Raw genomic sequence first — 12,135 nt, forward strand, 5'->3', positions numbered from 1 at the left:
GCAAAACAACCTGAAGTATGAAATACACTTACAAATCAAAAATTATGAATTTGAGTTTTAGTTTATAAAACCATTAAATAATGGGTGCAGCTAATGCTTTACAATTATTTCGACATATGGTAATAATTAAAGCATGTAATGTTCCTTGACATTTGACTGAAAAGACGAATTTGAGGGGGGGTGGGAGAAAATATCAGCTATGGATTTGGTGTATATGGAGTTCACAGCTGGAAAGTACCATTCTTACTGACGAGAAAAAAATGACACTGTAATCTTGGATAATTTTTCTCAGAAGTAAAGTTACAGTAAAATGGATGCCATATGTACTCAAAATATCACAAATGTAGTTGCTCACATCACAAATATCCCGAAGACAAACTAAGTTGGTAGATAGCAAAAAACTGTAACAGGACAGCAAGAACTCTTTATAAACTCTCAAATTCACAGTCGTTAGATAAAGACAATAACTTTCTATAAGTTAAGTTGTATTGAATATCTAAATATTACCATGGTCATGAAATTTCTTCAATCATCATAGCATTAGACTGGCTGCATTTTCTTTTTACAGTTTCAGTATTTTGGGTAAAAAAGTTAAAGTCACCATAGTCTTACCAGACTATAGGGCTGCTCGCTCATTGGAAAGTGATGACAGGTGGTGGTTTAACCTGAGGGTTACCACACCTCAGGTGAGGGGAGAGGTTGAGAAGGAAAATCCTTCATGGTAACCGTAGCCAGTGCAGGAACTGAACCCATACTGTTGATGTCACTCTGCATCACAAGCTTGTCTTCCAGCCAAGTGAACTCTTAGTTCCCAGGAGTCAAACTGGAGTACATTTGGTTTAAAAAGTAAACTCCTTTCATGACAAGTTTGTTAAGGATAAAATCTAGAAGAGATGCAAATATAAAACATGCAGTGTATTGATCAGCTTCAATTATCTTTTTTGCCACTTACAATGAGCTACATTCATTTGCATTACAAAGGAATGTTCCATGTGCCTTTCTTTGGATGAGACATTAAACTAAGAATTAACTTCCTTGTTCAAATGTACATTTAAAAAGAAAACACAGTTCAAAGATTAGCAAAATTCTAACCTTGTTCCACTCTCAATATTCCATTTTCAATCAACATGACCAAAGTAGATTAAGAGATCACTCATACCGTTTGCAGATGTTTACACAATTGCTTATATTTTCATATAAAGTAACTGTATGCTGGTGTAAACTAATGTTTGGAAAGCACTTTCAAATATTTAAAAAGGTTAGATTTGTGACAATGTTCTTACTTTAATTAAAGTGAAAAAACACACTAGATTTTGACTACCAGGTTGTTACTAAACATAGTAATCTTCCCAATTGTACTATGGGATCACATGGTCAAATAATTCATTAGGTTCAAAAGTCAGAAGTAGGTTTGGATGCTTTGTGTACTCTGATTTTACACCTCTCCAAAATATCCCACACCTACCCACTCAAGAGGCAAATGCAATGATGGCATTCATTTTGAGAGGACTTGAATATAAAAGCAGGGATGTATTTCTATCCGGCTCTGGTCAGACCACGTTCGAGTATTGCTTGTAGTTTTGGGCCCCATATCTCAGAAAAGATGTACTGGCCCTGGAGTGTGTTCACAGGAGGTTCACAAGAATGGTCCCAGGAATGAAAACCTTAACATATGAGGAACGTTTGAAGACTCTGGGTTTATACTCGATGGAATTTAGAAGGATGAGGGGGGACCTAATTGAAACATACAGAATACTGAATGGCCTGGACAGAGAAGATGTTGGGAAGATGTTTCGTTGGTATGAGAGATTAGGACCCGAAGGCATAGCCCTAGAGTAAAAGGGAAGGCCTTTTAGAGTGAAGATAAAAAGAAACTTCTTCAGCCAGAGAATTCATTGCCACAGAAGGCTGTGGAGGCCAGGTTATTGAGTATATTTAAGACTGAGATAGCTAGGATCTTGAGTATCCAAGGATCAAGGGTTACGGGGAGAAAGTGGGAGAATGGGATTGAGAAACTGATCAGCCATGATTGAATGGTGGAGCAGACTTGATGGGCTGAATGGCCTAATTTCTGTTCCTATCTCTAATAGTCTTAGAAAGGATACATATTATTTGCTGGAAAGGATATCTTTGTGAACTGTTCAGGGCAATGTTTTTTGAGAAAACATCCAACAAATACACATTAAAAAAAGGGGGGTGGCCAGTATTGCATCACAACTCAAGTGCCAATCAACAGATTAGTAACTTATGGTATAGTTACCCTCTCCTTGGAGGTGGTGAAGAAGGCGGCATTAAGGGCAATTACATGGGAGAGATGGTCCCAGAGAGATTCTGACCCCTCCTTGCCAACTTAACAATTAAGTGCTGGGTGAGAAGGTGTATGGTAATGTTTTTGACCTGTCACCATTTAAGATCCTTCAGTGGATAATTAACTGCCACCCAAGGGTCTCACTCACCACTGGTCCTTCTCAACAGGCAAAAATGGTTGGGAAACCAGAGTACCTGCTTGTCAGGTTTGTTGGGGAACTCCACTTAAAACAAGCTCAGATAGGGGACAACAGCTGAGGTTCATCCCATTGTCATTGCCCTCCAATTCCCCTGATACACCTCTCCCAACAACCACCACCCCATGAGAATGGAAAGAAAAGCACTTAGCTTCTTATTGTTTCAACTCCTAAACTCTGGGACCCCAGTGATGATCTCTACGATTTTGAAGCTTTTGGCCTCCGATTGACCAGCAGCTTCTGGTGAGGTAGGACATCGGTATCAAGGTTAGTGATCAAGGTATCAAGCTTGCCAGTTAGCTAATGGCTATTTGGAGTTTGATCTGAATTAGAAGGCTGGATCTGAGATAAGGTGGGGTGAGGTGGGGGGTGGGCAGGGGAGGAAATGAGGAAACTGGTGAAATCCACATTGACCTCATGGTGTTGGAGGGTCCCAAGGCAGAAAATGAGGCATTCTTCTTCAGACGTTAGGTGGTTAGGGAGTGACGATAGAGGAGACCCAGGACCTGCATGTGTTTGGTGGAGTAGGAGGGGGAGGGGGAGTTGAAATGTTTGGCCATGGGGCGGTAGGGTTGGTTGGTACAGGTGTCCTGGAGATGATCTCTGAAGTGCTGTGTGAGTAGATGTCCTGTCTTCCTAGGGTACAGGAGACAACATTAGGAACAACGGATACAGTAAATGACGTGTGGAAGAGTAGGTGAATCTTTGGGGCTCCTTCGGGGTCTTGGACAGAGGCAAGGGGGAAGGTGTGGGTGCAGATTTTCCAATTCCTGCAGTGGCAGGGGAAGGTGCTGGGATGATCTCTAGGATTTTGAAGCTGCTGGCCTCTGATTGACAGCAGCTTCTGGTGAGGTAGGACATTGGTACTAACGTTAATGATTCACTGAGATGGCCCAGGTGGGGGGTATGGACCTGATAAGGGAGTCGCTGAGGGAACGGTCTTTATGGAAAGTGGATAGAGGTGGGGAGAGAAATGTATCTCTGGTGGTGGGGTCTGTTTATAGGTGGCGGAAATGGCAGAGGATGATGGGATGTATGTTGAGATTGATGGGATGGAAGATAAGGACTATGGGGGTTCTGTCCTTGTTGTGGTTGGAGGGGTGAGGTTCAAGGGCGGAGGCGTGAGAAGTGGATGAGATGCGCTGGAGGGCATCAACCTCCACATGGGAGGGGAAATTGCAGTCTTTAAAGGAGGAGGCCATCTGGTGTGTTCTGTGGTGGAACTGGTCCTCCTGGGAGCAGATGCAGTGGAGGCACAGGAATTAGGAATAAGGGATAATATTGTTACAGGAGGCAGGTGGGAGGAGGTGTAGTCAGTGGGTTTATAGAAGATGTCAGTGTTGAGTCAGTCAGTGTTGATTCGAGAAGGAGAGGTCCAGGAATGGGAGGGAGGTGTCTGAGATAGTCCAGATGAATCTAAGGTCAGGGTGGAATGGGCTGGTGAAGGTGATGAACTGTCCAACCTCAACATGGGAGCATGAGGTGGCACCAACGCAGTCATCAATGTAGTGGAGGAAAAGGTGGAGAATGGTTCCGGTGTAACTGTGGAAGATGGACTGTTCTACGTAGCCGACAAAGAGACAACCATAGCTGAGGCCCATGCAGGTGCCCACGGCTACCCCTCTTATCTGTAGGAAATGGGAGGACTCAAAAGGAGAAATTATGGAGGTTGAGGACCAGGTCAGCTGAACAAATGAGAAGTCAGTGGAAGGGTACTAATGGGGATGTCAGGAAAGGAAGAAACAGGGGGCTTGGATGTCTTCGTCACGGCGGATGGAGGTGTACAGGGACTGGAGGTCCATGATGAAGATGAGGTGCTGGGGCCCGGGTAAACGATACTCTTGGATGGCATGGTTGGTGTCCCAAGCGCCATGTGGGGAGTTCCTGGACTGGGGAGATAGGACAGTATTGAGGTATGTGGAGATGAGTTTGGTAGGGCAGGAACAGGCAGAGACGATGGGTAAGCTGGGGTAATCAAGCTTGTGGATCTTGGGTAGGAGGTAGAACTGGGCGGTGCAGGGTTCCCGAACTATGAGATTGGAAGGTGTGTGTGGGAGATTCCCTGAGGTGATGAGGTTTTGTACTGTCTGGGAGATGATGATTTGCTACTGGGAAGTGAGGTTGTGGTCGAGGGGGCAGTAGGAGGAGGTGTCTTCGAGTTGGCTCCTAGCTTCAGTGTGTAGAGGTCAGTGCTAAATCTTTACCTATCTGGTCAAACCTAGTTCTTGATGTCCTATTCCCAAATGCTGTGGTTCTGGGCACGCAGTTGCATTTTCTTCATCAGAAAACAGAAGTTATACTAGTATTGATTTCAGAGTAGACTGGTTTGCAGACAAACGTGATGCTCAGTTTCCACATGTGTAAGACATCTAGTTGATAAAAAAAGTCTGAAATGCTTTTGCTCAATCATCATTAGCTGAAAAAAGCTGATTTAGTGAATCACATATTATACACTTATGGTGTAAAATACAAAGAAAAATCAGTGAAGTGAAATAACTGAAAACAAAAGTTCATCTCATCAGTACCCGAGTTCTCTCCAAACACTATTTAAACACCCTTTTAAAGTAACCCACAATGATCTCAGTTGGTTGTTTAAATATCACAAATGAAGTTGATTTTGGAGAAAATTTCTTAATACAGTTTCACAGATTTCCATTTGTGCTGCTTTGAAGTAGTCATCTGGGTTTACCACATTTGACTCTAATTATTCTGATCTTTCTCAATACAGTATACAGCTATTTGGGGTTAGTATGATCTGATCTGTATAATTTCTACACTTCCTTATCAAAGTCATTTTTACCTTATTTTGTGGTGACCAAATCTAAACACAGCATTCTCAGCTGCAAACTGACCAAAGCGTTAGCAAAACACTTGTCAACTACCATTCCACATTTCCAGTTCGATATTTATTAACTCCTTCTTTGAATAAACTGTTTTGCTACATTCTGCAGTCACTTAAAATTATCACATTTAGATGCAGGGAAATGATGTGTGTTACTTCATGGCTCCTACTGAGCACTTGATTAGATGAGCAACGGTATTCCTTCAGTATTGAAAATGATAAAAGTACTGCAGCAGCTGAAATAAGTTTCTGTTCCAGATCCTTTTACAAATATCCTTGCTCCTTACTTCTAATGCGCAAGATTGTTGCTTGGAGAGAAAACAATTCACATAAACACACGCACACCTCATGAGATACATCCCTTCCCAATAACCCAGTCTGATAATCAACTTGGTCGTGGTTTATCATTTTTAATAACTTGAACTTGTGACTTTATAAAAAGAGGTAAAGGAAATTAGGCTAATTTTTGGTAAGCTCTTCATTCCTGAACGTTGATTCTCCTGCTCCTCAGATGCAGACTGACCTGCTGTGCTTTTCCAGCACCACTCTCTTGACTCTAATTCTTTGGTTGTTAGTTTAAATCCTGAGCACCACAACTTGAAAAAGTTAATTTTTTTGGAAATGATGCAGAGAAAATTCACTGGAAGGATTAGAGACGCTGCGGGATTAAATAAATGAGGAGAGTTGGGAAACAAAGGACACAGATTAAAGAAGGTTAAGTGACAAAAGCTTAAAAATGGAAGCAAAAATAAATTGTATTTATACAAAATTTTAAATATACACACAAAGATGATGTTCCAAAATTGAAAATCAAATGCCAATGAACTGTGCTTACAGGTACCTTGCTGTCAGTCAGGTTAACAAACATTTGGGCATCAACACAACCATACTCTTAGATTTATCTATTATTAATAGGATGTTGTTTTCTAAAGTGCAGGATGATGGGTAAGATGCTGATGCTACAAATTCAAGGTACATTTTCCAGTAAAAATAATTAAGCACAGGAACATTGCTAAGCCATGTATAACAAATCTCAAAATAATAAACTGTACAAATCATTTGTGTGTGGAAATAATGGGTAATAAAGGAACACATTAAATGAAAGACACAAGAAGAAACATACAAGTTTCATTTAATAAGTATCTTTTCAGGAATCGTCCATATTTTGCACATGACTAGACAAAGACACCAGCTGCTACATGTATCAAATACAACTCACAAAGAGCAACACAAACCAGGAGCCCTCTTAGTTTGCTTCTCACAAGATACAATCAACTGATTCGACATCAAATTTTCACTTCTGCAGCAGAGTGAGGGGATGAACAGGGAGATGTATGACATTTCAACACTACTATTGCCATAACTGCAAGGGCTAACATTTTTCAGATTGTTAACTGGTTGAGTTCATAGTGTTTTTGTCAAAATAAAATGAAAATTGAGTCAATCCTTGGCAGGGTATTGGCTTCTGGACAGAGAAAATGTCAGAAGGGAAAGCTGGAAACTGATGTTTGTTCTACATTATAGATGTACAATAAAACACTTGTAAAACAGAGTGTCCTTTGCTGGCTAATTCTACAATTTCAGACACCTTCAGTAGCGTGTGTAGTGCTGGAAAAGCACAGCAGGTCAGGCAGCACCCAAGGAGCAGGAAAATCGACGTTTCGGGCATAAGCCCTTCATCAGGAATGATGCTTGTGGGTCAGGGCTGAGAAATAAATGGGAGGGGGTGGCGTTTTGTGAAAGGTAGCTGAGAAAGCGATAGGTGGATGAAGGCGAGGGAGAAGAGCGATGGACAGGTCTGGAGGGTGGTGCCAGGTCTGGAGGGTGGTGCCTTGAGACTGGGATAAATGTGGGGTGATGGGAAGTTAGGACGCTGTTGAAATCCACATTTATCCCATGTGGTTGCAGGGTCCCAAGACTGAATATGAGGCGTTCCTCCTCCAGGGTCAGGTGGTAATGGTTTGGCAGTGGTGGAAGCCCAGGACCTGCATGTCCTTGACGGAGTGGGAGGGAGAGTTGAAGTGTTCAGCCACAGGGCGGTGGGGTTGGTGGGTGCTGGTGTCCCAGAGATGTTCTCTGAAACGATCTACAAGGCGGCATCCTGTCTCCCCGATGTACAGGAGACCACACCGGGTGCAACGGATGCAGTACATGCAGTATTTACACCAATGACAGTAAAGGAGAAAGAGAGATTTGCAAAGAGAAGGCAGTTATACCAGGGAACAAGTAGGTGTTGTTGGCATTGGTGAAAATACTCTAATTTCAAAAATTAAATATCAATAACCAATCTCATGATCAGATTTAGAGACAGAGATCTACAGCGCCAGAAAATGCCCATTGGTCCATCACATCTGCACTGGTCAAAAACATCTACCTAACTATTCTAATCCCATTTTCCATGGCCCAATGAGTTTGTGCCTTGGCAAGTGCACACCCAAATACTTATTAAATGTTATGAGGATTTCTGCCTCTACCACCCTTACAGGCAGTGAGTTTCCAGGTTCCCACTGCCTTCTGGGCGGACATTGTTTTTCCTCATATCCTGGTGAACTTCCTCTACACCCTGCTATCACATTCCTCCAATAATGTGGATTCCAGAACTGCACACAATGCCATAGCTGTGACTTAATCAATGGTTTATACACTCACAAAATAACCTTGCTGCTCTTAAACTCTATATTTGACGAATAAAGGCAAGTACAACATAGGCCTTTTAAATCACATTGTCTACCTGTCCTGATACCTTAAGGGGATAGTGTACATGCACAGAGGTCCTTCTGCTCCTCAATGTTTCCCTGAGTCCTACCATTCATCATGTACTCCTTTGCTTTATTTGTCCCTCACCAAGTGCATCACCTCACATTTATCTGGATTGAATTCCATTTGCTACTGATCAGTCCATCTATATCCTCTTGCAATCTAAGGCGATACTCCTCACTATCTACCAACACACCAATTTTTCAAATCACCTGCAAACTTACTGATCAACCACCTACAGTACATTCAATTCTAAATCATTTACATAAACCACAGCAGCAAGGACTCCAACATCGACTCCTGTGGCACCCCATGGGACACACTTCCAGTCAGCTTCCATACATTTCCAGCCAATTGTAGATCCAATTACTCAAATTTCCTTGGATCTCATGGGCTCTTACCTTTGCAGGACTTTATCAAAAGCCTTGCTGAAGTTCAAGTCGACTACATCAAAAGCATTGCCCTCATCTACACACCTGGTCACCTCCTCAAAAAATCTAATCAAGTTTGTCAGATATGACCTTCCCTTAACAAAACCATGCCGACTGTTCTTAGTTAATCCCTGCCTCTCCAGATGCAGATTAATGCTGTCTCTCAGAATTGCTTCTATTAGTTTCACACCACTGAGGTTAGAATGAATGGTCTGTGGTTTTCTGGTTTATCGCTTGCTCCCTTCTTGAATATGGTACTGCACTGACAGTCCTCCATTTCTTCAGCACTCCCCTGTGATCAGAATTTAAATTTTTTGCAAGCACCCCAATATTTACTCCCTTGCCTCTCTTAATATCTTGGGTTACAGTTCATCCGGCCCTGAAGATGTATTTACTTTCAACCCTGCCAGACCCTGAGAACTTCTTTCTGTCAATGCTAACTTCTTTAATTAATCACAACCTTTTCCCTGATTTCTATACCTTTACCCATTCCAGTCCATGAGCATCACCCAAAATATCCATTTAGAACCCTACCTACATCCTCTGACTTCATGTACAAATTACCACTGGGATCCTTAAAGCAGTCAAGAGTGTGGTGCTGGAAAAGCACAGCAGGTCAGACAGCATCCGAGGAGCAGGAGAATCGATGTTTTGGGCATTCCAGCACTACACTCTCGACTCTGATCTCCAGCATCTGCAGTCCTCACTTTCTTCTGGTCTTTAAAGCACTGTACTCTAATATTGTCTTACCTCTCACCTGTAATAACTTAAGATTTCCTTTATTTTAACCCTCAGTACCCTTTCATATCCCCTTTTAGCTCTGCTAATTTCCCCTTAAAGTTCCATCTTGCACATTCTATAGACCTCTAGGGCTTCTGCTGTTTTGTATCTTCCAAACACCTTATTTTTTCTCTTATTCCAATGAAGTATATCCTTTGATATCCAGAGTTCACAGGATTTTATGGTACCAGCCTTTTTCTTTGTTGCAACATGCTAATCATGTTTTCTTCTTATTTTTTTTTGATTTTATCCCACTGTTCTGAGACAGGTTTACCTGAAAGTATATGCTCCCGATCAATTCTGGCCAAATCATATCAAGTTGTATTAAAATCAGCCTTTCCTCGGTTGAGAACTTTGATCGCTGTCTGCAAAATGTCCTTCCACTGACACTTAACCACTTTCCAGCTTTGTTACCAAAAATTAAGTCCAAGACCTTACTCTCCAGTTAGTAGAATGTACAGCAATGAAAATGAAACTGCAGAAGTCCACTGAAGAGTTAGAGTTCAAATATCACAGATATGGCTATAGTAGCCAGTCCTAGAACCTAAGTTAAATACTGTGTGTGGATCTCACCTTAAATGATGAGCAGTACAATCAAATTAATTAAATAATTAATTATTTAGACGATAAGACCTGTGTCTTTGGTCTAAATAATTATTACCATTTGCACGGCCTGAAAATGATGTTCTACTTGAAATTCATATTTCTCCATGTAATGAGAGCAAAAAGCTAACAACAACATTAATTGAAAAGTTACATCAGTTGCTCATTTGAAAATTATGTAAAGCAGTTTTGCTCAAGCACACATTAAAAATAGAAAACTGATCTCATCATTCTGCAGTATGTTTGAACTCAGAAATACTTTAATGGAACATGCAGAATTGTCCAATGATATTCTGGGCATAGTGCCCATTATTGCAGTCTCTGTCCTTCTCAAAAACTCCAAAACTGTTTACAGCTAGTGCAATAAAGGCATTCAAAGTTCAGGGAAACTTATCCCAGCACTGAAACTTTCTAATGTAGCAATTAAAACAAACCTTCATTGAAATGGGTTTTTCTCACTTCATGTTCATTGTTACTTACTTGTAAAGCTGCAAACATCATCATTTCCTCCTCTGTGCATTCAATTTCTTCCAGAAGAATGCACCATTTAGCTTGTTCAAAAAGTTGGTTGATTCTCACTGCATCATACTGAAATATCAATGTTTAGAATTACCACAACTTTGTAGAAACATTGTGTGATAGTACAAAAATTCAGAAACTATAAATAAAGACTGTCACTGCAGATACTGTTCTTTTTAAAATAGATAAATGCTCAATTAGTAGTTTAACAGCATTTCAAATAGAAATCATTGAAGTTATCCCATTGTAATATGCAGTGCCACCATGAAGCTATATGCAGTATCGCCATAGAAGTATTGATTATAATTACAGCAAATATTGTCCTACAATTTCAAAGATTTATACTCTAAATAAACAGACTATGCAAAACCAGAAATGAGTTGTCACATCTTAGTTATAATAGTTAAGTGCTGGATAATGGAGTTAATAAACTATAATCTGCATATTGATACATAGTTCAATATGGAGTTGTAATCAAACTTGCAATGTTGCTACATACGTTTCAGGGTTTTAAACATAAACATTGCAACACAATTTGGCACAAGCTAGTCATAATTGGCTTTTCAATGATACTGAATAATAAATGTTGCTATATTGTTGCAAAATTTGGAAAACACTTCATGAAGAAAAAAAATTTCAAAATGGTATGTCTCTCTGTAAACTCGTACCTTTGGGTTTAAATCAAAAAAACTGTAATATTTGAATCGGAGCATTAAAACATCATTGTCTTTAACATCTTGCTCCATCAGGGACCTTGATGAATCTAACCATCTAAAAGAAAATATGGAGAAGTTAAAAATAAGAGTGTACAAGATTGAACTTCATACTTAAAATTGCATTTGAAAGAAAGATACAAAAAAATCTCAACTTACCCTTTATTCATTTTTGCCTTATCAAGGAGAGACTGCGGTTTGAAAAGCTGTGCCAAAATATCTGGAGAGGTGATTGGCTGGCTCACCGCAAGAACACTAGGATTGCCTTCAGACAGAGGACTGTCACCAAACCAAGCTGATGTCGGGGAAAGTGGACTACCATCTCTTGAATCATATGTTGGTGTCATTGTCTTGCTATATAATCCGGGGCTTGAGTAAATACTTCCTGAAAGGAGAAAGATTGAAAAAATATATAATTTTATGGTTAATTGCCAGTTTGGGTATTGGTAAGGTGCACATCTGCAGAATCAATAACATTAATCTTTATGCAACTGTTTTACTTTGTGTTTTTCATAACACGAAGTACCTATAGTTATGTATTGTACAGCAATACATTTAATCATGAAGTTTGATAAATTGAGAGCTTACCTTTTGATGGACCAATATAAAGAACATCAGAGCCTACAGAAGAGGAAAACAGAGGAAATGAGAAGGGTAAGAAGAGCACAGAACAAGCAAGGCATAGCACAGTGAACAGGCAGAGCAAAGTGAGTAAGCAAGCAGAGCAAAACAACATGCATCAAGAGCTTGGCCAGTGATAAGGACAATTACACAAATTAACTTAAAGGTACCATGGATTCATCATGTCTCCTTTATACAGAGCTTGATTCATCGTCAACAACAGTAAAATAATTAGTCAACCTCCAGATGTCAAAGATAACAACAGCACTGTCTGGAGGAAGTGCACACTATGAAATCTTGTAACAGTGAAATAAAACAAAATCCCGAAGTTAACAAATGAACATGGCTTATTTGGCATACATGTT

General features: G+C 40.4%; 1 protein-coding gene across 6 annotated transcripts in view; it reads right to left on the reverse strand.

Annotated features, from left to right (window-relative positions):
* fermt2 (FERM domain containing kindlin 2) overlaps positions 1–12,135 on the reverse strand; it is a 148,231-nt gene that overhangs the window by 43,969 nt on the left and 92,127 nt on the right. For 4 of the 6 annotated variants that reach the window (XM_043697668.2, XM_043697665.2, XM_043697667.2 and 1 more), the window contains exons 5-8: positions 11,738–11,770; positions 11,309–11,534; positions 11,105–11,207; positions 10,398–10,505 (exon numbers count right to left, since the gene is read on the reverse strand). In XM_043697668.2, the coding sequence (XP_043553603.2) occupies positions 10,398–10,505; positions 11,105–11,207; positions 11,309–11,534; positions 11,738–11,770 (470 nt within the window). The remainder of the gene's footprint in view (positions 1–10,397; positions 10,506–11,104; positions 11,208–11,308; positions 11,535–11,737; positions 11,771–12,135) is intronic. The other 2 variants (XM_043697670.2, XM_043697669.2) reach the window with 1 other exon arrangement.

Source organism: Chiloscyllium plagiosum, unplaced genomic scaffold (assembly GCF_037043375.1).
Source record: "Chiloscyllium plagiosum isolate Xiang-an unplaced genomic scaffold, Cpla_swu_hap1 HiC_scaffold_8, whole genome shotgun sequence".
In the NCBI taxonomy this organism is placed as follows: domain Eukaryota; kingdom Metazoa; phylum Chordata; class Chondrichthyes; order Orectolobiformes; family Hemiscylliidae; genus Chiloscyllium; species Chiloscyllium plagiosum.